This window comes from Camelus bactrianus, chromosome 15 (genome assembly GCF_048773025.1).
Source record: "Camelus bactrianus isolate YW-2024 breed Bactrian camel chromosome 15, ASM4877302v1, whole genome shotgun sequence".
Classification (NCBI taxonomy): Eukaryota; Metazoa; Chordata; class Mammalia; order Artiodactyla; family Camelidae; genus Camelus; species Camelus bactrianus.
In genome coordinates, this window is record NC_133553.1 from 41,727,059 (window position 1) to 41,753,693 (window position 26,635).

The 26,635-nt window shown below is 40.6% G+C and overlaps 1 protein-coding gene across 18 annotated transcripts in view; it reads right to left on the minus strand.

Annotated features, from left to right (window-relative positions):
- Positions 1 to 26,635, minus strand: part of SLC8A1 (solute carrier family 8 member A1) — a 394,897-nt gene that overhangs the window by 301,234 nt on the left and 67,028 nt on the right. For 13 of the 18 annotated variants that reach the window (XR_012511892.1, XR_012511893.1, XM_010967683.3 and 10 more), the window contains one exon: positions 12,652 to 14,486. Coding sequence is in view for 16 of the 18 variants with exons in the window: in XM_010967683.3 (XP_010965985.1) it covers positions 12,652 to 14,486 (1,835 nt within the window). In the remaining 2 variants the exon portion in view is untranslated. Of the gene's footprint in view, positions 1 to 12,651; positions 14,490 to 26,635 lie in introns of all 18 variants that reach the window. The other 5 variants (XM_010967691.3, XM_074378768.1, XM_010967690.3 and 2 more) reach the window with 1 other exon arrangement.

Consider the following 26,635-nt stretch of genomic DNA (forward strand, 5'->3'; position numbering starts at 1 on the left):
TACTGTAACCACCTTCTTTTAAGGCAGCAGGAACATTGGAGTAAAAGGAATCACCCAAGTCCGAGGATCTGTTTACTTGGAGTTAAGAGCCAGAATAGGACCCTGGCATTGTCACATGAGCTCCATGGCAATAGTAGTAGAAGCAGACATTCCACTAACTTCAATACAGCATAGTATTATTATTATTTTGGTCATAACCCTTCCCCCAACTCTAACTCTGAATAACTCCATGTATCTTTTTTATTTTTTTATTTTTCAGTTTTATTAGGTAGAATTGTTACAATTTGACTGCACATATACCATGTATCACATATAAATACATATACACAATATACTGCACATATTTTTTTGAATTTATATATATGTACTGTCCATTGTTTCTAAGAAGGTTTAGAGCTTTAGCTTTCTAAACTTACATAGTTATCAAAGGAACAAAGCCAACCACAAAATAAGAATTAATTTAAAAAGGTATATACACCCTGCTATTAATAGCAACATTATTTATAATTGCCAAGATATGAAAGCATCATAAGTGCACATCAATAGATGAATGGATAAAGAAGATGCAGCATATATATGTAATGGAATACAACTCACCTAAAGAAAGAAGGATATTTTGCCATTTGCAGCCCTTCATTCACTTTTCTTTTTCCACTTCAAAAACCAGAATTTTATATCTGGCATAAACATTTCCATTGCATCAAAAAGAACAAAATACTTAGAAATCAACTTAACCAAGGAGGTTACCTATACTATGAAAACTGTAAACATTGGTGAGGGAAATTGAAGATATTACAAGGAAATGGGAAGATATCTTGTGCTCTTGGATTGGAAGAACTAACATTATCAAAATGGCCACACTACCCAAAGCAATCTACAGATCCAATGCAACCCCTGTCGAAATAGTCATGACATTCTTCTCAGAACTAGAACAACAATTCCAAAATTTATATGGAACCATAAAAGATCCCGAATTGCCAAAGCAATCCTTTGTAGGTCTTTTTTTTTTTTTTTCTTCTTGTCTTTCTTCTTTTTGTTCTCTTTTCTTATGGTTTGATGACTACAGAAGTTCCTTTAATATTCATTGTAAAGCTGGTTTGGTGGTGCTGAATTCTTTTAGCTTTTGTTTATCTGTGAAACTTTTGATTTCTCTGTTATATCTGAATGAGAGCCTCACTGGATAGAGTACTCTTGGTTGTAGGTTTTTTCCTTTCATCACTTTAAATATATCGTGCCACTCCCATCTGGCCTGTAGAGTTTCTGCTGAAAAATCAGCTGAAAACCTTATGGGAATTCCGTTGTATGTTATTTGTTGCTTTTCTCTTGCTAATTTTAATATTTTCTCCTTATCCTTAATTTTTATCAATTTGATGACTACGTGCCTTGGTGTGTTCCGCTTTGGGTTGATCCTGTGGGGAATTCTCTGCACTTCCTGGACTTGGGTGACTGTTTCCTTTCCCAAGTTGGGGAAGTTTTTAGTTATTATCTCTCCAAAAATTTTCTCAGGTTCTTTATCTCTGCCTTCTCTTTCTGGGACCCCAGTAATGTGAATATTAGTGCACTAACTGCATGTATCTTATAAAAACTTCTCAGGCATACTTACATCACCATCACAGAGATCTCTCAGAGGCAGAGATACAGAACACAAGGAATCAAAATGCAACACTCCTTCCTTCTCTGGCCAAACAACTTAATCCAGGTGGAAACTTGTTAAAATACTCTTCAAAGGGATAATAAAAGAAATCATTGCCACGAAGGCTTTGTGTGAGCTGAGAGTGGGTACCCAGCCAGGCAGCTTCTCCTGAGTTTGACCTGCTGATAGCACAGGAAAGGGAGGTAGACGAGTTCTAGACCCAACAACTGACCACTTGGTGGAGGATCAAGATACCGGATGAGGTGTCAACATACTACTAGGTTTCCAGTTTCAGCTCTGCCATTTATTTCAACACATCTAATTCTCTGAACTTACGCTTTTTCCTGTTTACAAGTCTTAGTTGCTTCCCTCTTTCTTGGCACTCTCTCTTCAGAATCCACTGGTGGAGCTCCTACAGTGAATCCATCAGTGTGGCACTCCCTCTGCCCTGAAATAAATGTGCTAATGCCTCAAAGGGTTGGTGTGAAGATGAAACAGAGACTTAGGAACCTTGTAAACAGCGCAGCGTTACGTAAAAGGAAAAAGTCTGATCTCAGACCTTGTCTGTATTCCTTACTAGCCCTAGTCCCCTGGTCTCCACATCACATCTTGCCCCGCCCCCCACCAAAATGATGATTTTGCTGATGGGATACACTCTGGGCTGCATCTTACAGTTTTGATCACTTTCTGCAGTTATCATTTTTTCTAGGCTAGTAGAAGACAACCAATTGCCTTGAGTGCCCCTACCTTAAACACAAGCACATATACACACACACACAAGTACACACACGTACCATACACACAGAGTCACAAAACTCAGCAGTGGTCTTTTTTTTTTTTTCTTTAAGAAACGTAAGAGAAGAAATCCCTCTGCCTAATTCCCAACCAGCTTCTCTTGGACTTCTGTAAACAATCAGCTGGAAAGTAACTAAAGACAACCAGGATAGCATCTGACATTTACTGAGTACTTACACGGAAGGCACTGGCTAATGGGATCTAATCATTTGAAACAGATTCTATTATCCTCATTCTATAGATGATGAAACTGAAATGAAGAGAGGTTGAATATTTATGAACCTCTGCAGGTTATGAGCAACAGAGCAAGGATTTAAACTCCAGCTAGTCTGGCCCACAGTCATTGCCCTGAGTCCATGCTCTCAATCAGTACATTACTACAGATGATGCCTCCCGGGGCCACAACAACGGTCACAACGACCATCCACCAGGGAAGGTGCTAAGATCTTGACTTCCAAAGATTGTCATTTGTGTTCATAATGAACACCTACCATTTACTCTTATTCTATGTGCAAAGCAGGGAAGCAACAAATTTTAAATGAGCATAGAGGAGTCAGGTACACTGATAGCCTTACTGTGAAAAAAAAAAAAAAAAAGGTAAATATAAGGACTCAAAACTCAGGGGAAAAACTTTAGGACCAAAGACCCAGATCCACCTCAAAATATGCCAACAGCTTTCTATGTTAAGAACTGATTATTAAATTAACAATCAAACAGAAACACATTAATTTAAGAGAATATAGTTTACAATGGCTACAGAAGTCATGGGATACCAGGAAAGATGCTCCTTTTGCCTAAAAGAATTCAAACCTATAGAATATGCTTCAGTTATTCAAACAACTAACTTGTGCAGGCTATTTTAGCCCTAGATATGGCCAGAGATCCAGGCTTAATAACCTTTATATTATTATTTTATTTTTACCTTTATATTTATGCCTATACTTATGTTTACATTTATCATATTATTATATGAATATTCTTAATAGTCTAGAACAGTCTAATATTCTATCAGACCACGTGTAGGCCAGATGAATCACTTCCTACAACATATCAATTTAAGCCATCTCAGAACTCACCGATATAGAGATCATTTTCCACATTAACAGCAACTCAGAAAGGACCCTTGCAGCCTTCTTTCCTTGGTAACGCATCCATCCTCCTCCAACACCATGTCCAGATATTCTGAGATGCTGAGCTACCCCAGAGGAACCCCAGCTGATTGAATTCCTGGATAGGTAGCTCTCTCTCTTCCCATCTTTCAGTTCATCTGCAAAACTCAGACATGCTGAGATTCAAATGAAACAGAATAGCTCCTTTAAAACTCAGTTTCAAGATTGTAACGTTTAGTCTGTGAGGATGAAAGCTGTCCTTTGGGAAATGTTTTTGGTTGATTGTGTCCTAAAAATGAAACTCTCTGCTAATAGGGCTTAATGTCGCTTTCCCACCTTCATCTTGGTAAATAATAAACATACATGTGTGACAGAGAAATGTTCTCTGTTGAAAGGGAACAGTTGGGGGCTTCTGTTAAATGTTCTAATTCATTCTATTTATAAACATATAGACAATGAATTTACTCCACACAGATCAATGATGCACCTGCAAAAGCTTAAACATAAAACAAAACTACTTTACTCAAAAGCAAATTAGTTACAGACACACTTGACTCCTGCTCTGTATGAAGTGTATACAAGTTGCCTTTGGACAGTCATCTGACTTTAGTTCAAAGTTTTTTGTTGTTTTCGTCCCTTAGAGAGAACGTAGTTCAGAAGAGTAACTTGGAATTGAACTTTTAAAAAAACAGCTAAAAATTCCAACTTGCTATGGATAGGTTTGTTTCCGTTGAACTGCCATGTGGGTTCCTTACTCTAGGAAAACCTCTTAACCAAGAATTCTTACTGTTCATGACCTCCAGGAGCAGAGAGTATAACTTTTTAAATCTGTGGTAGTGCTGACATAAGGTAACAAGCATCCTCTGGTACCCTCTGTCGTCACTAATTTACATTGTCTTGTAATATATGAAAAAGAAAGACAGACCAGTAAACAATTTAAAGTATGGAGAAAAGCTACACTCACTGTTCAGCCAAATACGGAAGTTAAACGTCACAGAGATAGTGCAGGTAAAGACAGAAAGCTACAATGAAAGTTCCTTTACTACTTAGGAATAAGAGGAAATAAATACTGGAGGAGAGAAGGGAATAGACAATAACTGGACAGGTTAGGTACATGGATGATTTTAGCATTTAGCATTTTTCTTGCTTCTCAAACTCAGTTAATCATGGCTCTTCTGGGTTAACAGAGTATGGGGGTAGAAGGCAATGTGGTTAATGTACATTCAAGAATTCCAGAAGAGACATATGACTTCTCTAGTTTCTCATCTTCTGAGCTGCAGGACCACATGTTGTAGTCGGAGTCACAAAACCATAATCCTCATATATGCTTGTCGTTGCTTCGCCTATGAAGTCCACTGAAGAGGAGGACAGCCCAGAGGAGGCAGTGTAGCCCTTGCAGTTAGGCAGCCCTGCTGCTAAATGCTAGATCATCCCACATTAGCTGTGTGACCCAAAGGAAGTCAGTTACTCTCAACTGAGTAAGCCTTGATTTCCTCATCTGTAAAATGAGTATAATAGCACCTGCTTAATATAGTTTTTGTGAGGATTAAATAAAGTGAATATTGTAAGGAAAACAGCATGACACCTGGCTCTCAATACATCTTAGTACCATCTCCACCACTACTGTCACCCCCAACATCACCATCACATCCAAAACCACCACCACTACCACCATCACCATCCTCAACACCTCCACCACAACCAGCAGCACCACCATATCCCAAACCACCACCTCCAACACCAGCACCACCAGCACCACCAGCACCACCAGCACCACCCTATTCAAAACCACCGCCTCCAACACCACTTCTGCCACCATCACCATCTCCACCACTACCACCATCACCACCACCTCACCACCGCTACTACCACTACCCCCAACACCACCACCATCACCACTCTACCCAAAACCACCACCTCCAACACCATCACCACCACCTCCAGTACCAACCACCTCAGTCGCCAGTCTCACCAACACCATCCCCATTTCTACCACCATCACCCTCATTTTACAGGTGAAGAAACTGACTTAGAGCTTAAAGTTAAAGCTTCAAGTTGCTGAAAGTTACAAAGCTAGCAGGGGACAAAGGAAGAGCTCCAGCTGGGTGTGGAACCCAAGTCAAGCACTCCTCCTAAGTCCATCTCTTATCTCGGAAAGTCTAACATGGAAAAGTGGGGTGGTCCCAGTTTCAGGGCTTCACAGGGCTTCAGGGGCACCCAGACCTCCAGATCTCTCATATCTAAGCCTCAAAAATATTGTATCTGGAAATAAAACATCCCAAGTTGTGTCATTAATATCTGAATTACCAGGAATAGTGAAACTTCCCTAGTTGTCCTGTTAGCACCAACACCACCCTGAAGGGCAAGGGACCCAAGTTCTGCTTTCGGCTGTTTTTGCCCCTGGCCTCCAGCTCTTCAACTCTGTGTGTCACAAAGAACACAAGGCCTATCCCCCAGTCTGACCCTGTGCAGACATTATAAGAAGGAAAGAAAATGTCATGGAGAGCACGAGTCCTGGGGAGAAAGGCAGGAAATGAAAAGGCATTGTTGATTTCGCCTGGCCCTACCGTGAGACAGCTGCATAGACCTGTGAAAAGAATGAGCCCTGGCTGGCCCAACCTTTGGCAAAAAGATGTGGTATGACGTAGGCTGCATGTCGAGCCAGGAGAGGAAGCAAAGGAGGAGATTTCCTTTCATTCTGCCTGTATTGTTGACTGCTTGTTTTCCGGACCTTCTGGACTTTCCACTACCAGGACAGACCGGGCAAGGCAGGGCGGGAAGCTGGCAGCTGAACTCTATTGGCTGACACAGCTGCTGGCCTGCCCAATGGACACCTTCCACAGGGCTCCCCTCAGCTGGCTCACCCACGCACTTCTAAAGACCATCTCTAGGGCCACTGACCCACCTTACATTTGGCTGTCCTCTCTTCCCTTCCTGCCACCTGGCTCAGAGCCACTTCTGTTCTACTGGAGCAAGGATAACACTTAGGAATTGCATGGCATTTACAACGGAATAGGGGCCTAACAGCTTTCCTATCCCAAAGAATGAATCTCCAGTGGGCAGAATTTCAGTAACCATGACAGAACAAGGTGGACATATTTTACAAGAAAACTTCAACGGTTCTCAGGATATTGTGACTCATAGACAATTTTCTACACCTCAGCCTCACAAGGACATAACAAAACAACAAATAAAACCCTATTATAAGTGTTATACCCTCATGGTTGCTTAAATCTCATTCCATGGGTTACCGGTGTCCTCAGGAAAGAAAACCAAAGAAAATCTCTTTGCACTTGACAATTTGATGTAAAATCTGCTCAAGTTCTACCAAGATGGTGGTTGGACCCTGGAAACTCTGAGAAAACGGAGGGCAGGGGGGATGCAAAATAGGTTAAGGGCTACTCCAATGGAATAGGATTAAAAGTAAGTCAAAACCATCTCTGGAGACCAAGGACTAATTCACAAAGTGCAAAATAAAATACTGAGGACATTTTACTAGAAGTCTTGTAAACTTTCTTCAGAAACTATAAGAGGCAATGAGATATGCAGGGGCAAGCACATGAGCTTTTTTTTTTTTTTTTTTTTTAAGTAGATCAGCAATTTTATCTGAAAATTTCATTTTATTTTATTATGGTAAAAACACTGCACAAGATCTACCATCTTACAGATATTTAACTGTAAGACACACATTGTTAACTGTAGGTACAGTGTTGTATAACAGATCCCTAGAACTTACTCATTTTGCATGACTGAAACTGGACGCCTGTTGATTAACAACTCCCCTCACCCTCCCCCCCTCCACCACAGCTCTGCTCCTTGCTCCTATGAGATCCATCTAGTTTAGCTATCCCACGCTAAAGTAGAATCATACAGTGTTTGTCCTTCTGCAACTGGCTGAGAGATATACTCAGATTAAACACCCTCTTAATGATCTTAATGATTTAAAATCCCATTAAAGAAAATGAATGCTCACTGAGTTTTTCATTAATATTGCTAATCATCCTATTGATTGACAATGTCCACACACTCAGGTTTACCAAGATATGACTCCATCTTGAAATGTACATCACATTTTTATCTCCAATTATGCCTTCTGCAAATGCAAATATTTTGCCCGAAATTAAGGTTTCTCCTCCAGCTTAAACTGTATCTTTGTAGTGATGTTTGTACTTAGCAAAATATGTTATCTCATTATCTCCCATTTTTGAGTATTTGGAGGATAGTTCTTCTGTTTCCTTCATAATGATTAGCCCGGTGCTGGGCAAAAATCAGTAGCTTAGTAAGTACGTGCAGATGGATTGATATATAAATTCTTCTCTAACCCTGAACCAGTGAAGCAACAATCCCCTATGTGATGACCTTGAATGATGACTCAGAAAAGAGTCCATAATTTAAGTATTTCAGTGTGTCTAAACTATGAAATCTCCTCATTCGCTAAGATAAAATTTCTTTACATAACGATATTACAACCCCAAATTCTAATTAGCAGTGGGAAAATGAGATTACAACAGCAAACACGACAAGCTGGTTGACATGGTAAACAACACTTCAGCACATAATCAATTTAGGCTCCTGGTAGTAGTGAATTAGAAGTTGTAAATTTTTTATTTTCTGGCTCTTACCCTGTCTTATTTTTATAACAGTTATGCATTCATGGAAACATATGCATTTATAAAAACATTTCTTGTAGTTGCAATTTAGATTTGCACATGATGCTACATGTGTTTTGGTTCTAAGAAGAGACAGATAGTCCAGTCTGAAAAGACAATCCACCAAAGCAGAAATACATTAAAAGCCCAAAATTATTCCACCTAAAGTTTTTACATTACTTAGGAAAATTTTATGTCAGTGTAAATGCTTTATTATTTTGGTAGGCTAAATGGGGCAGATAAAATTCTTCTGCCACACAGTAAATCTTAAATATTGATCAGATTTAAGGTAGATGTGTTAATAGCCTTTCTTGTCTAACATTATCTCTAGTATTTTTCATCATTTCTGATTCTCCCAAACATACACCATTATTATTCTTGTTCTGGTCACTTTAAATTTTCTTACTGGTTTTTTTTTCCTTCATTTTTTAAAGAGCTGGCAGCCTTTTCATATTACATATTTGTTCTACTCTCAGAACTGAATTGCAATCTCATACAGCTAGGTCTTTATTCCTTGGAATTCTATAGAGCAAGAAAAGGATATTGATAATATAAATAGCAAAAACAAAGTATTTTCCCTGTAATATAATAATAATGATTCCATAAAACCTGTAAGTACTAAAATTTTATTTCTTTTCTATTTATTTTTCAAAAAGTGATGTAAATATTTTGAATTCAAGAGGTATACTTGTTGAAATGTCTTGCATATTGCATTTGCTAGAGTTAATGAAGTTACAATTATACTTGAAAATGTAATAGTTTTAAAAATAAAGTTAACTTTGGACAGATCCATTGCTTAACAAATCATGGCTAGAAAGCCCCAGTAAACTGATTTGCTAAGCAATATATTATGTAAATTTTCCAACCTACATACTTCGCTTTCCAACTTCGCATTTTAAATGTATGACAGTAAATGTTCATGATCTTTTGAATCATCTTCCAAAAATGATATTATTGCTGGCCTATAACTAAGTAATTAAATTTGATTTGTATCTACATTAGTTAATTAACCTTAACATTTTCCAGAACAGTCAAGCTAATGTTAGACTTTGAAAGACCAAACAATGTTTTGTAATAATTATTATCACTAAACCAGCATCATGAAAGAACAGACATCACTAGCATTTCGAATCTGTGGCTATCACCTACCAAACCACAAACCAAATTAGCATATTCTTCATTGATTTTTTTATTAGCTGTTACTTTAGACAGAATTCCCTGTTGAAAGTCAAGATTAGTTGGCATGGGTTTAGTATTGGTCACTGATTGAGTTTCTACAACAGCATATGCTGTTAATTATATCTATTTGATGGGTTTTTGCATTATAATTTTAAAATGTTTTGCTGAGAATATATTTTATTAGAGACAAGTACCACTTACCAGTTAACCGATATTTTCCTCAAATACTGATTTTGATTTTTAAAAAGGTCAAGCTGAAATAATTCAACTCATTTACTTAAAAATATGAATGAATAGGTACAGACTTGCTTATGTTATAAACTTAAATGACTTCCTCTACACTAAAAATGAGGTCAAGGATTAGGAAATTATCTTGTTCTTGAAAATCAGTGAATCGATAAAGGCGACTACCTCCTATCTATATCTGATCAGACTGGACCCTATTTTTACCTTGGTTAATGACTTCTTAAAATTCAATATACTCTAAATCCAGGCTTTTCCAGGAATCTCTTTTATGGTGCTCTGGAAAGAATCACAAACTCTGGCTTCATGTACAGCATTAAACAAACTAACAAACAAAAAAACATGTTTAAAAGTATTTAATAAAACTCAATGGTGTCAACCTTTGATGTATGGTAGGTTTTTAAGAAAGTCATCTCTCAAGATTAACTGTGTAATTGGATGAAATGTAAATTCATTTTTAAAGATAAATTGAGTAGAGTCTACATAGCTCAACCTCACTGCATGATGACGAACTCTCTTTCACTTGGATCTGACTGTGTGGACCTGGCATTGGAAATAACAACCAGAGGAAAAATGATCCATTAAAAAAAAACAAAGAATAAGGGATCTTTAATAATACTATATTTGTCTAGAAGCATTGTTTGAATCCTTGGAGCCTAGCTTAAGGCTAAGTCCCAGTCACCCCAGCAAATGTATTCAAGCAATAGACCTAATAACCATCTACAAACCTCGTCAGTAGGAAAACTCTGTAAGATGAAAACTCTTTAAAATTAAAATTCTAGAAAGAAGGAAAAAACATAAGGCTATAATTTCATTTCACTTATAAATGAAATGTTTTTCCATTTCTAAAATTTCATATTTCAACTTAGTAAATAAAATCCAAGAAGAATTTTATGAAACTAGGAATTGGCAATTGTTCTAGAACATTCCTGACAACATATATACAGAGATGGCATGCTGATAATTCCACTGATTCTTACAAGTTTTCACACGGTGTCTAAATTTCTAACACTGAAATTTGGCAATATTCCTTCCTTAGCAAGAATTAAATGAATTCAATGGCATAGGGTGAGTTTTAATGTTGGCAGAATAAATTATACCATCAAATCACTGTGGGTTTTTTTCTTTCTTCTTCTTCTGCTACACTATGCCTAAAAGAAAGTTATTTGTTTATGGTTTAGTAAAAACGTCCTGGACAGCAGATTAGATAGGGAAAGCCTACCCCTCAAATACAGAGCCATTATCCTCAAGAGAAAGCAAAAGCAAATTTTCTTGAGAAAACATCCTAAGCAAAATGAGTAAACAAAACTAAACACCAATTTGGTCATATTTAAGAGCTCCCCTTGTGAGTTCACTTAGTAACACACAATATTCCCTTAAACACATGCAACAGCATTTGTAATCCATGTAAAAGTGTACCTAATACAAGAGGGTTCAATAATTGAAATGACTGGAAAATGTAATGAGAAAGGTTTCCTCCTAAAGAAATTAAGTTTATGGGCTAATGCAGGCAGGATCACATTCTACACAGGCTTTTGGGACAATCCTTCCTTGGGTATGTAAGGTATTCATTTGCTACTATATTATCATCTTTCAGTAAAATACTTGCCCCAAGAAAACACATCTCACTAAGGGAACGTTAACCCACAGGAACCAACGTAAAACAGATATTCAGCAAAAGCTATCCCACCCACACATCCAAAGATGGCTATTAAAATCTCTTTGCTTGATTTCATTGTGATAATACACTATTTGTCCACCCTATAATGTAATGTCAAAGAGGTGAAAGACATGGGGAGGCTCTTTTAGGAAAATCTGTTCCCTCTGCCCATCCCCACCCCCAACTTTGTGTTAATTTCCCTTACACTTACTGTAGGAGCAGTTTCATCTTGGAGAGAATGTACTCGCCATTTGATATATCTATCACACGTCATTTACACCAAAGTTAACCATCTCTAGAACAAACTATATTTTATATTATTTTCCCTGAAATTCCCAAGTTGCCAATGATTCCACCAACATAATTGTTCATTTGAATGTCCTCTGACACCCTGCAGATATAAAAATAGTTTCCTTTCTTCCTTGCTTCCTTCCATTTTGGATACTGCTCATTGAGCCACATTTTCTGGTTTGCTTTTGGTGAGTGTGACGCCCGCTCCCCTAGGCAAGGAAGGAACAATAGCTCTCTAAACAGCAGCTGTCAACAGAAGAATCATTGCACAACCAGACATCCTGTGTTACAACACTGGCAAGTGTCACTGTAAAGTACCAAAAGGAAGAGTAAATTGTTCCCACTTCTTTTCTCTGATCTGCTCCCTGTCAACTCGGATGCTTGGACAGAATCTTATTTCCTCCCCCAACCCTATACTAGTAGGACAAAAGGGTTTGTTCCATCATGTAAAGTAAAATCAGACTGGAACTAAGTAAGAGCTTTATGACTTTTCCCCAGTGGCATAAAACTGAAAGGCAGGATTGATCATTAAGTCATAATTAAGCATTAGCATTTAAGCAGAAACATTATCTTATATTATCACAAAAACAGTGTCAGATAAAAGCAGCAGAAGTCATTTCAGCCAGCCCTGTTAGCCAGGAAATTCTTTTCCGAGATGGTTCCTTTTTGGGCTTTCCCAATCTGTACTCAATAATGAAGTTAGGACCTAATGTGATGTTTTAAATATTCCCTTTCTGTGTGTATATTACGTGATCAAGATAGAACACACATTTTTTCAACCCATGATAAGCAGTTGGATAAACTGTGCAGGACACTCATTCTATCATGATCTATAGAGGTACTTAAAAGCTGTTAACAGTCCAAAAGTAAAAAATAAAATCAACTTCAGATCTCTGCGTATATAGCATACTGATTACTGTCTCATGAGCTAGAAATTAGGATATTTTGATAATTTGAAAGTGGTCTTACATAGTAACTATTCCACATTTTCTTTGCCATTCAGGTTTTAAAAAACGTGCACACACTGGCACATCCACAAACACTCAACCACACACACACACACAGGTATTAAAATAAAAAGAGAGAACTTACACAATTTCATCGTTCTGGAATTCGAGCTCTCCACAAGTGTCCTCAAAGTCCTCCCCTCCACCTCTGGCAGTGCCTTCAATGGTTCTGTAGGGAACGATGACGTTTCCGCGAGCTCCAGACGTTCTCAGCACTTTCACCTCCATGATGCCGATGCTCTCACTCACATGAGTCACGGGCTCCTCAAAAGTAAAGATGCCTGCGTGGTCATCATCAAAAATAGTCACGGTGGCAGTGGAGGGAGACCCCAGGCAAGCGAGTGTAGAGACGTGATTGGCTTCCAGGATGCCATCTTCCGAGGCTTCGGCAGATACTTTGACGTTGCTGAGATGCACAAGGAAATTCTCATCCTCCTCAAAGATATCGTCATCAATGATGCCGACTCTGATTTCCTTCTGGGTCTCACCGGGCTTAAAGACCACAGTCCCTTCAGTAAATTCATAATCAGACCCGGCGTTGGCCGTACCATCCTCTGTTCTGAAGTCAACAAACACTGTGTTGGTCAAATCACCACCTCTGCGGATAATGGTCAGGGCTACAGTACCACAGTTCTCCAGACACTGATATGTCCCTTGTTCAAAGAAGATCTTACTGACAGGGTCATTTTCAGCCACTTCTGTGTTGACCTCGTGCATGCTGACAGCCTTCCTTGCTTGGTCAGCGGCATGCCTCTTTAAAATGTTGCCTGCTCCAGTCATCAGGCGGGTAGCTTGAATGCGGTAAAATGCTCGACTCTTTTGCTGTTGACTTAAGACCTGGTAGTTAGCTAATTCTATCAATTGCTCTATTTCTTTCTCTGGATGCTTCTGCTTGAGTTCCTTCAGAATCCGAGCCATTTCTCGCCTGGCTTCTTCCTCATCTTGGTCCCTCTCGTCCACCTCCAGAACCAGAGCACCATCTAAGAAACTGTCAACATGGGAATTGACCACCTTCCCATCCATTTCAATTTCAGTCTTGGAAGATGGCCTGTCTCCTTCATGTTCGATAATCATTCCCCTCTGCTTGCCAGCCCGATACCTCTTGTAGACATACTTGTAAAACAGAAGCCTCCTATCTGCCACCCAAGCGAACACAACACAGATGGGAAAGAAGAAGAAAGTCAGCAAACCTTCCCAGACCTCCACGACCCCAGGAGAGATGACAGACAGAATAATGTAAAGCCAGGTATATGCAAAGATGCTCCAAGCTGCCGTCACAAAGAACACACGCAAATGCTTGATCTTCCTGGTCTCCCCATCCGGGACCACGTAAACACAAAGCGCGATGATGATGAACATGTTGAACGCAGCGCTCCCCACGATTGTGCTCGGGCCGAGGTCTCCTGCAGTGAAGTTGTGGCCACACACTTCAATCACTGAGAGGAGGATCTCTGGCGCCGAGGAGCCCAGGGCCATCAAGGTCAGGTTGGAGACCGTCTCATTCCAGATCCTCACAGTCGTCTTGGTGGTCTCACCATTGGGTTTCTTTATGGTGATTTCTTTTTCTTGAGACGTGATGACCTCTATAGAGGACATGAATCGGTCGGCAATGATAGAGACGCCAAGAAACATGTAGACCATGGCCACAAAATACACAGTCGCTCTAGCAATTTTGTCCCCAAAGGAAGGATCTTGGGGCTCCCAAATGGGTAAGATTACCCCTTTCTTACAGTAATACGAGCCCGTACATTCGCCTGTTTCATTGCCTTCTCCTTCCATTTCTGTCTCAGCACTTACAGGGTCCACGTGGGAAAATAAGAGAACCAGCATGGCTAACAGATGAAATCCCATCAAAAAGGTGGGGGAGAGATTGAATCGCAGCATGTCGTACGATGGCTGAGTTCCAACTATCGTCCCCACCTACTGGGAAAAAGATGGGGGGAGGGTGGAAAAAAGAATCACACCATTAGAGCCAGATCCAAAGCATGACTAATGACTTATTTTTATTATGTTTACCAGTGATTTGTTTATATTTGACTATCACCACGTCTATGATGAATCATGATTCTAAGAACCCATCTGTGATTAAGCAATCCTTTGTAAAGGTTACAACTCAATCTCTCCCTTTGTGGATTTTCTCCATGTAGTCCCCATCCCCTGAGCAATGTATACAACAGACTTATTGGAATGCAAAGTTCAATTAAAACCTTGCCTCACTGAATACACATGTATGCCTGTTAACAGCCAATAAAAGGAAAGAAAAAAACTTTTGAAGCATTAAATAACTTTCTCCCTGTTGCTCAAGCAGATTTTCTTTAAAATTCTGCTTAGTACAATCATCTTCCAGAAACTGTTTCATTGCCAAAATCACCTTGTTAAGGTAGAGGTTATGACATTCAGACTTTCAAAATCCTACCAACACAAGGTTTGGTGATGATCTTAAATTCTGGAACACGGTTTACACTGCACTTCATGAAATTGTGTCCTATTGGTCTTGGAAACACAGAGTGATCTTTAAACTGGGCTGCAATCAAAGCCCAGTGGTATTTGTACTTGAGGGAGAAAAAAAAATCTGCCATAAGGCAATATTCCCACACATTAAGGGCAGTTTTTAAAAGCATGTTTTGCTGAGAGCACACTTCCTCCTTCTCCTCAGCAAGCTCGGGTCTCCTGATGCAGGAGCAGCTGGGAGTCTGGTTCTTTAAGCACAGCTCTTCACATCTGTGTACAGATCTCGTTCTAGAACCTGCAGGCCGTCCGCAACAGGAAAGGGAGATAACCAGGTCTAGGCGTGTCTCAGACTCTTGCCTGGCAGCCTGTGAAATCAGTGTTACCAGCCATAAAATCTTCCTTCTCCAAGTCGAAGTCATCCCTTTCACGGTCATTTGAAAACACATATTAGTTCTGTAGAGGATTCAGATGACCAAAACACACAAGGGTAATAATTCCACCTAAATGAGCTCATGTGGCAAAAGGACAGTGACCACAAAGTACACAGGTGATGAAGGATGTAGGTAATCAGGGATATGGCAACAGCATCGCTGGTGGGCGAATTTAGGTCCATGGTGGCTCTGTCCACCACTCTGCTTTGCTTACCAGGCTTTGTGTCTCTCAGTGACCTCATATCACCTCTGCCCCTGGGGCTTTGGCTGGGGGTGTGCTGAAGCAGAGAAGGGTCTGCTCTAAGTCAGGGTAACTCGGATCCAAAAGGCCAGTTATGACATCAGATAACACAGTGCTAGAAGGAAGGGTTCTGAATCAGAGCAAAGCCCTGAGGTCTGACACAAAGTTAAAAGTGGAGCTGGGTTGGAGCCCCTCAGAGCCTTAGGCTGTCTGAGAGTCACCCCAACATCCACCTGTATTCTCCGGCCTGTGTTTGCCACGGATGGTTTGCTACTGAAAACCACACCAGGGCCCAGGAGAACCCCTCACCAAGTCCAGCACTTTCTGGCAAACCCTCAGAGAGCCCACCATCGCCTAAGGCCCTTTTTTTAGCTCATCACTATTGGGAGATAAGCTCTGACATTTTTCCCATGCTAAAGAAGACACAGCAGAGGGCCCTGGTGGTAGAATTCCATTCTCAGTAAAAGGTCAAAAAAAATAGAAGCAGAGCATTTTCCAAAAATGCAAGAGTTCATGGTCAGCGTGTCTACTTATTCAGTCATTGCAGGGCTTGAGTGGGCTGGAGGAGCTCTCCTGAAAACAAGGTGACATTGAACTGGCCTGTAAGAGCAGAGGAAGGCCTCGTGCTAACTCCCTCTGCAGTCATTTCTCCCACAAATATTGACGAGGGCCGCCTAGACAGATGTTAAAATGACATGCTAGGCTCTCTTCTAGGTCCTGAGCATTCAATGAGTAAAAAAAGTTTGTCTTTGTGGGCTTTATATTCGAATGGGCAGGAAACAAACAGGTAAGTATGAATGTTAAATGTCAGATCGTTAAAAGTGCTGTTGTAGTGGAGGGGTGGGGAGCAGAGTCAGTAGGACCAGAAGTCTGTGTGTGTGTGTCAGTGTGTGAGTGTATGTCTGTGTGTGCACACACGTGGCATACATGATTTTACACTCGATGGTTTAAAGGTGGCCTCTCTGATAAGGAGACATTTGAGCAAAGTCTCAAAGGAAGCAATAGCCCAACCTTTGTGGATATTTGCAGGAAGAAAATTCCGAGTGAATTGTCAAGATCCTGATGGGAATTGTGCTTTGCGTAGTCTGGGGCCCATGGAGAAACCAGTGCAATGAGAGGGCAGTGAGTGAGGGGAGCGAGGCGGGGATGGACCAGGAGGGGCGCTGAGGCCACCATATGATGTTGGCTTTGACTGTGAGACAGATGGGAATCATAGGGAGGTTCTAATCAGAAGTGTGATATGAGCTGATTTTCCTTCTAAAATGATCTCTCTGCTGCGGTTACCAGGTGGGAGAAATATGGGGGGAGGGATAGATTAGGAGTTTGGGATTAACAGATAACACCTTACTATGTATAAAATGGATAAACAACAAGGACCTACTGTATAGCACAGGGAACTATGCTCAATTTCTTGTAATGAGCTGTAATGAAAAAGAAACTGAAAAAAACATAAATGTGTATGTATGTGTATGCTGTATACCTGAAACTAACATTGTAAACTGATTACACTTCAATAAAATATAAGAATAAAAAAATTAAAAAGAAATTTAAAAGAAAGAGACCCATAAAAAAATAAAATAAAATAAAATAAAATGATCTCTGCTGATTCAGTGAAGAATAGCCTGGAGGGTCAAGGGTAGAACAAAGAGGAGAGTTTTTGCCTATTATTAAAAAAAAAATCTGATTTATAAGTAATCCCAGTGCCTGGCATGTATATATAATGATGTAGTAAAGATCTAAAGTTTACAAAGTAGAAAGAAACATTTGCAGTAACCCTTTTGGAAGATTTGCAACTTAAAATGTCTTGGTAACCTGTAAGGATCAGAAAGGTGTTTGCTCACAGAGAGCAGAACAGAATACAGAGACCCAGCACTGAACAGAGATTCACAGCTGTGTCTGCTCCAGGACTGACAGAACGAACCCCTCCCTTCAGATCACTGCCAACTTTCACCAGCCAGTTCTTCACCTCGCAGCCAAAATGCACTTGCTCCAGTGCAGACCTGACTCTTTCACGTCCCTGACAACTCTTTAGGGGTTGCCTACTTCCCTGGAGACAAACACAGACCCCTCAATAGGCTGTTTAGACCTTTTAGGATCTGGCCTCTGAGTTCCAAAATATAGAAATTCTTTCCATTCCCTGAAGACGACAACATTTGCTTGCCTCCAGGTCTTTGCAGGTTGTGTTTTCTGTGCCCCCAGACTATTTTCCTTATTAGAAGCAAATCCTAAAATGGCATAAAGGCAAATCGCAGGGGATTGCCTGTGACAGTAATACCAGGCTCCGCTCTCAAACACTGTTCCAGATACCATGTGAATTCTTTACATGATCATTGTATCTAATACTTACAAGAGCCAGCATTGCCCTGTTACAACAACCCTCAGGGTTGCCATTTCAATCAGTCTGTGTGGCTAGCACCCCCTGGAGCTGTGCAGTGCACAGTGCCCAACAATAACCTTACGTAATAGACATTATTAGTCCATTTGTAGGTGAGACAACCAATGCTCAGATGGGCTTGGTACTTGCTGAAAGTCATACGGCTAATAAACTCTTGAACTAAGATTCAAATTCTGGCCTGTCTCTGCATCAGATATAATTCACTGCTGCATTCGATCATCCTTGACAGCGTACAAAGTTATCTTTGAGAACAAAGTTATCTTTGAGAACTACTGGATTCAGGCTTGGACTAGCCCACTGGAAAAACTCTTGCCTTCCACGTGGGGTTAAGAGGACCTAGGTAGGTAGCAAAAGGCCCATGGAAGGTTTCCGTCAAGCCAGGTTTCATCCTACGGATTAGAGGCAAGAGCAGACAAGCGTCAACAGCTGTGAGGTGACATGTGGGCTGGAATGTTCCTAGAGATAGCTTCGTCTCACTCTCCTGCCTTTTAGCAATTACCTGGCAACCTCTTCTACATGACCTCTCAGGGCAATCTCTTAGGTCTGCCAAGAAAAAGCCCTGCCCCAATCCACATCTCACAATATGTTCTCAGCCAAAAGGGAACAGGTGTCTCAGGGTGGATGGAGCGGTAAAAAATCATCATCACTATCAGAGAAAAAGGAAGGGGGCTTCTAAGGTTAACTCAAAAATGTCACAATTCTATTCCAAAGGTGGTGGTATTATAATTTGTAAAATCAGTGGACAAAAAAAACACTGCTATAGCTTATTGGCCATAAAGCAACTGAAAAGAGCTCCTTGGACTTCAGTTTCTTTATAAAAGTAGTACCAAATCCAAATGCTTGTGAGGCTGTGGGGTAGGTGTTATCTACATGTGAGTCCCTTCTTCTTCTTCTTCTTCTTCTTCTTTTTTTGTCTCCATTCTTTCAGGGTCTTTCTTCTGTCATTAGATTCTAGGAGATCTACTTGACTGTCTCTGCTATCTTCTCAAATACATATTTCTATGAAAATTAAGCAGGAAATGGAGGCTGTCTTATGTTGGTCTGCTGCCTGGCTTTTGAATATTCTGCACTGCTCTACTGAACTCTGGAAGAGGCTGGTTTTCATGGTGGTTTCAGATCAACTCGGACACCCATGGCCAGTTCTTGCTTGGGGGTATCCATTACATCCTCCAAAGGAGCCTTCAACACAGCATCAAGATTACCCACGTTTTCTTGTGCTCACTACTTATTTTAAAACAAACCAAACCACCACAGTACCTACAGATTACAGACCTGAATGGCAACGACAAAGGATGGTGAACAGATATCAAACTGAGTGAGCCCAGCAACCTGTGTTGAAGGCAGAGGTCCTAGAAATGGAGTATGTACATCCAAGACAGATTTTTCTCCAACTGCCCTTGTAAAGAGTGAGGAAGAGCCTGCCACAGTGGAGGTCTGAGGAGTAGGCAGGCAGCCTTGTGGAGGTATAGCCAGTTTTGACCACAAGGAGAACTCGACTCAGCGACAGAAGGAACACCTCTGCCATCCCCACCAGCCCTGGGCTCAAGGCGGCTTCATCTCATTCTGTTGATTGGCAGCTGGGGTTATTCCAAGGAACTCCTTGACTCTCCATCAGGACCTGGAATCCCCTTCTGTGTGATTCTTGCTGACTGAAAGTCTCAAAGCTAAGCAATTAATCTGTTTCTAAGGCAACATTAAAGCAACCATAAATTCTAATCCACTACGAAGGCAAGCACTTAAAGGCTTCTGGAGAAAGCGATGACGCTGGAGGACGACTCTCCTTATCTGACCATCCATCTAGGGTGCCAATTACTGCCCTGGCCCCCAACCTCAGACCATCAGACCGTGACCGCACTTCAAAAAGAAGCTCGTTCCGTTTCCACGGTGACTCTCTGCTATTATTTTTTTTTTTATCCAAAGAGTTTCTTCTTTGCTGCCTGATAAATGAGGACAAGTCCTCTAGGAGACAAGCAGCGAGACATCACGTCAGGGGCTCAAGCCCTCCTGCCTAAACTCACAAGATTAGAGTCGGGATCCTGTCCCATGTTAGAAAACACCCATCTCATTCACCCAAGGGAGCAACTGGGGTAATGTTCAGGCAACGAGGCCAAAAAAAGAAAGATGGATTTGGGATTTAGGATAATAAGGACGTTATTGAAAAGTTAAGTGACCATTTCCCCTATTTTGTTTTTCTATATAAAACTTACTACTTTGTATACACTATATAATTTATTTAATGGTTCTGCTTATTGTCTCTGTAATAGAGGTATCTCTGTAAGGGTAGGGACTTCTGTCTCTTTTGTTCACTGATCCCCAGTTCCTAGAGCAGAGCCTGCTACATGGAAGGTGCACAGCACCTGCTTTAATTAAATGAATGAAACATTTCTCATCAGGTCATGTGCTGGTTCACCAGATCTCTGATGATGAATCAGAATCTGGGAGCTGGAGCCAGGCACATGCCTTTAGAAATGTTCCCTATGTAAGATGGGTGTCCCTAAAATTAGCAGGGGCCAGTATCACACTGAAAAGCCAATGTCAGTGCTGGGTGGAAGAGAGGAATTGTGATTCAGGCTCCCGAGCAGAGAACCTCAGGCTGGAAACCTTGATCTCCAGTATCAAGAGAGGGGCTGGGACCCTGACATTTTCCCCAGGCCATGGGTGTGGGTCCTTCTGTACAAGCCGTGGCTTGTTGAGTTCTTCTAGAATGCCAAGATCATCTGCTCTGTTGAGAAGGTCCTAACATTTGGGGCATCCTCAAGGGAGCATATCTGCTCCTTTCAGGGCAATAAAAAGACACCCAGTCAAACACGAACCAGAAACCACTTCTGTTATGGAGGTCCCATGAAAGGGAAAAAGCATTAAGAATTTAAATATATTAACTCTGCATAATGACATGGAAATATGGGTAGAAGGAAGAAAGCTAGAGAATTAAGACAGTCTTCCTAGAGTAAATCAAGAAGAACTGGAAGGGAAGATGGTTCTGCTAATCTTGGGCTCCATGTAAAGCCATCCAGGACTGTCCCTAGATTAGTCCTGCCAGGACCCGGGGCAGCGGAAGGGCCCCACTCAGGAGCCTTTATGACAATGACAACAGCCACCATGACTGAGCACTTGCTGTGTCCCCAGTGCTATACCGATTCACTACCCCTGACCTATCTGACAGTCTTGCAAAGAGGTATTATCACTCTCACTTTAAAAAAGAGAAAAAAAAATGGTTCATAAAAGTAAACTGGCTGAATCACACAAACATTAAGTGACTGACAGGCTTTTACTCCAGCCACTTTGCATGAGAACCGTAACACTTTCCAAAATGGCAGCACCTTTCTGTTGGTTGTTTTTACTGCATAGGTCAACAATACTGCTCTGTCATAGCAAAGAGCTCCTAACTTAAACAGTTAGTGCAGAATAACCTTCCCACTCTGCCCCTCCTTCCCACGTGAATAGATGTGTGTAGTTTGCATCCTCTCATCAACAGCCTTTCATGTTTTCCTCCCCACCCACCAAGGAAGGATTTTGCAAGCACACCTAGTCATCACGTAGCAGGGAAAGAGGATCCATTGAGGGGATCATCAGCTAAAATCTGAGATCTGAAATCCCTCCCCAGTCATATAATCTCAAGGTTTTTCCATTCAGTCAGGAGAAAAGAAAAGAGAGGATGAAATCCTAGCAGTGAGCAAGCAAAACTAAAATAAAAGAGGTCAATGCATAAAGCTGGGGGGAATGATACTGAATTTTAGCAAAACAAAGAAGTTAAAACTTGGCTCTAAGAACCATAAATCAGTATTTTTTTCAAGAATCTCAACACAGCCCACACAATTACTGTCTGGAGGTCAAGACTTTATTTAATTTTTAAACTGGTAAGTAAGTCAAAGAAATGGGAAAACAACATATTCATTCACGGATTTGTCCATCAAGCTTTTCTTAGACACTCATTCGAGCCAGAAATTGTGCCACAAAGATGAATAAGATAATATCCCTAAAGAAGCTCACATTCTAGTGGGGCATTACAAGAGTCAAGGAGTGAGTCCCCTTTCTGGAAGAGAGAACTTTGCCCCTACTAAGGAATCACAGAAGAAGAGAGACTTTCCAGGCATTCAGACAGTGGGACCATGAGTTCACTTGGATGTACTCAAAGTGGACTACCTAGTTTCCAGATTCACACACCTGGGGGTCTCAGGGTCATACAATCTGGTTTCTAGAAACGTCAAACAGCTCAGCCTATAGTCCTGCAACCAAAAGAGTTCAAAGTGTAGTGAGCTCCCTGAGGAGAGCCTTAGGTCATCTCTTCTGAACTCTAAATCTTTCAAGGGCTTTGTGATGGACAATAACAACTATTTCAGGTAATAATTTGTTCAGCATCCACCTTGAAGAGAAAGAGTAGTTCTTCTTTGATATTTGACCTTACGTACTGAAAAAAAAAAAATGAGGTCATATGAATGCATGTATATCTGGGTCACCAAACAAGATTTCCTACCTAAAAATATGTTCCACACTAGCTTGTTGATACTTCACCTTCAGAGATCTGTTCGAGTGAAGTATAGCCCTCTCTATATTTCTAGTTTTAGTGAGTGGACTATTTATTTACTCACCAAGCATTTATTGAGTGGCTTCTATGCACAAAGCACCAGATCAAACACCCTGGGGGGTCACAACACAGCCCCTGTACTGATACGTTTACAGTCTTCAAGTGATAGTTACTCAGAAGACCATGATTAGTAGAAAGAATCTGGAAAGTTCCATAAAAGGAGGGGACTGGAAGAATGACAGAAGCTGCAGAGAGAGAGAGAGGGCATTCCAGAAGGAAGAAATGATGTGACTAAAGGCAGAGAACAATGCTTCTTCAACTTCAGTCCCTTAAGGATCATCTGGAAAATTCGCTGAAGTGCAGATAACTGGGCCCTATCATCAGATACACAGTATGTCTAAAGAGAAGCCCCCAAATTTGAAGTTTAACAAGCACCTTAGGTGACTCTGATGGAGGTGGTCTTGGCATTGTCATGAAGGGGAGAAAGGCAGACAAGGTAGAACTAGGTAGGAGGTTAGAACCAGCATAAAGCGCATGTTTAGCAAACACAGACTAGAGAGCAGAGGACTTAAATAAGGTCCCTGATGGATGGCACTGCCTAAACATTAGATTTGTTGTAAAGTCAGTATGCAGTTGATGTGAAATCATTTATCAGGTGGGCTTTTGTTTTCACAGACTGGGACTCCGGATAGCATCAAAATATGAAGCCCCTTGGTGAGTGTGTCTGTAGGAGGTAAAAGAGAAGAGGGTAGAGAAAAATAGACCCTAATAAGAGATCTCAATAGGAGATCTCCCCAAAGAGGAAATTAAATCATTGGGAGTAACTGATACATACTTCATAATTTTCGCCAAGGGTCTGGTCTGCTTTCCTTAAGTAGAAACAGCTAAGGATGCTAGGACTTTACACAGACAAATGACAAAGAACCAGATAAATGGAAGTCTTCAGAGACCTTCTAACCAGGTTCCAGACACAAGCCCTGAAGATATGCAGAAACCTAAACCCCAAACCGGAAACCTTAGGTGATGAGGAAAGCTGTGCCCCTTCAATTACAGGCTTTTCTATTAAAATCCTCACCTACTCCCCCTGTTCCCTTCAACTCAAGAGTAAATCTTTGCAGTCACTCTTTTCACCTTCTCATCTCCCTCCGGGGACTGGGGATGTTTAATACAAAATCCAATTTCAAGCTCTGTGATAGGAGCATGCAGAATGCCTTTTTTTTTTTTCAAACCTTTTTTAACAAGGAAAACGCTGGTTATGTGCGCAGAGTCTGGTGAATTTCATCAGCTTTTTTCCTGAGTCATTAAGCTTCATCTGCAAGCAGACTGCTTTTCGGAGGATGGAACCCTGTTAACCTGAAAGTTTGTCAGCATTTTAAATTCTCCTGCAGAGTCACAAAGCACAATCTTTTAGAGAAAAGGATACTCTTGAGATGAACCAAGTAGGAAGTAAAATGAAATAGTTTGTAAAAATTCAAGTTGATAGATGCTCACGTAATGGTGACCCTTCATCAATATTCTGTGTTACAATTTCTTAAAATTCCTGACACTATACACAGTGATATGGCTCTAAAACTGAGTGCGTATATATATAGAACAAATCCATTTTTAAAACAGAAGCAGCTTAGAAAGGAACTAACCCAAATTTGTTTAGAGAAAAAATAAATTGAGTAGCTTTCAGGGAGGGAAAAATGTAAAATTTTCATACAAATTCCAGAACACAGTTTACAAAATACACAGTTTCTCTACTAAGTAAGGTATCTAGTGAATATGTCCTTTAAACCAACCCGATACACCTGCATTTGAAGAATTGTTTAAATATTGGCTTATGAGTTACGGTTTTAATGTTAGTAACTATGCCATTGACTATTATATTATTATCTTATTGTGATAGGTGAGATTAGATAGTAGCCTTTGAAAAAGGTAGAGAAAAAAAAGTGGAGGAAGAAATACTAATTGCTTAATCATTTCTTTAACAAGTGAAGACAGTAACTTCTGCCTATCTTTGCTTAAGGAAGGGCTGTTTTCACCAGTATCAATGACTGGTGTGAGACCAGTCCTGCATTAATTCAACAAACACTGAATGTCTATTACGTGGCTGGCAAAGTGCAAGATATTGGGGCTAGAACCGTGAACTTAAACAAACACATCTCTCTCCTCCTGGAACTTAATACTTATCATCTAGCTGGGAAGAGAGAAGACAGATGTTAATATAAATTAGCACCAAAAGAAACATTTGTTTAAATTGTTATAGAAAGAAGCATTTGTTAACTGATAAATAATGGATCTGACCTGCCAGGGTGTTGGGAAAGGCTTGGCTGATGAATTAAGATCTGAGCCACAATTTAAAAAATAAATAAATAAAACACACACACACACACACAAAACACTCAGCAAGAAGCCAGGCTAAAGGTTGCCAGAGGGTAAGGCCTTGGGTTGACACTTTGGCAATCTCCCTTCCCTATAATGGGATTACTCACAGACCTACCTTCTTAATATGCTGGGCTCTGAGATCACGTTTAGAAAATACTAAATACAGCTTCTGTAATTTATATGAGAATTTTCCCCTCTGGATCACAGTCATACAATTGATGTTAATTACATTCACTCTACAATGCTGCTGGGGACAAGCTGGGAGACAGAAGCATCTTTGGTCTGGGGGTCAAAAGAAATGAGTGTTGGGCTCACCTCTCCCTGGCCAGTCATGTGGCCTTGGACAAGTCACTTCCCCTGTCTCAGCCTGATCTGTACATGTGAGGAATTCTGCTAACAATCCAAAACTATAACATTCTAATCCCTCACTTTGGCATTCACGGTCGCCAGCCATGGGAGATCACCTGTCTACCTTCCAGGGTTTACTATTCCTGGAGGTTAACTGAGCTACTGAATGAAAATTACCCAAATATGCACCATGTTTTCCTTTCTCATACTTTTCTGCCTGTCCTCCATGACCCCTCTTGAATGTCCAATTTCCCTTCAGAAAACTGCTTTTATGGCCAGGAAGTCCCCTAAGTCATCTAACCTTGACCCTTCCCCCATTTCCCAATGTGAAAACTCAGGCCATGATACCTTAAAAGACTTTTCAAAGCCATACATCTCAGAAGTGACAGAGCCAGGCTCTGAAGCAAAGGCTCAGTTTCTGGGCCAGCCCTCTTCTCACAACACCAACCCCAATGAATGGCTGGGATTCCTCTGGCCACTGAGGTGGCCTTAGTATCTTTCACAATCTGTGTCTCAGGAATTGAAAAACTATGGCCAACTGGTCAAATTTATCCTACCACCTGTTTTTATAATGTCTATTTTTTTTTTTTTACATTTTGAAAAGATTGAAAAAGTTGAAACAATTTCAAAAAGCAGTATTTCATGATAATGAACTTTATATGATGTTAAAATTTCAGTGTCAGTAAATAACATCGTATTGAACCCAGCATGTTCACACAACATCAAGTATTGTCAACGGCTGCTGTCATGCTCCAATGACAGTGCTGAGTGGTTGGAACAGACCCTGTGGTCCACAAAGCCAAAAATATTTACTGTGTGGCCCTTTAAAAAAGTTCTGTGACCTTTGGTATATGCCATTATGTGTGTCCTTATCTTCTGGCTCTCCATGACAACCTTCCTTGCACAATGAGCATGTTAACGTAAAGGGGCACAGGCAGGGACAGTGCTCTCTTACAAGTCATTTCTCAAGTAGTAAGAACCCATCCTCATTGAGCACTGGTGCCAGAAGCTGTTTCAAATGTTCAAGTATTAAGGTATTATTCCTCACAAAAACCCCATAAGGTTCTCTAGTATTATTACTATTATTACTACTACTACTCTACTATTATTAGTCCCACTTATAGATGAACAAAATGAGGCACAGAGAAGTTATGGACCTTGCACGAGGTTAAATACACCATTTGTTGAATTCACACAAATATTAAAACTAACAATGATACATGCCTGATGACCTCAGAGAGCTTTAGCCTAAGTACCGTGTTTTCGTCAATATCCTCGATCTAGAATCAAAGTCATAGTTCTCTTTGC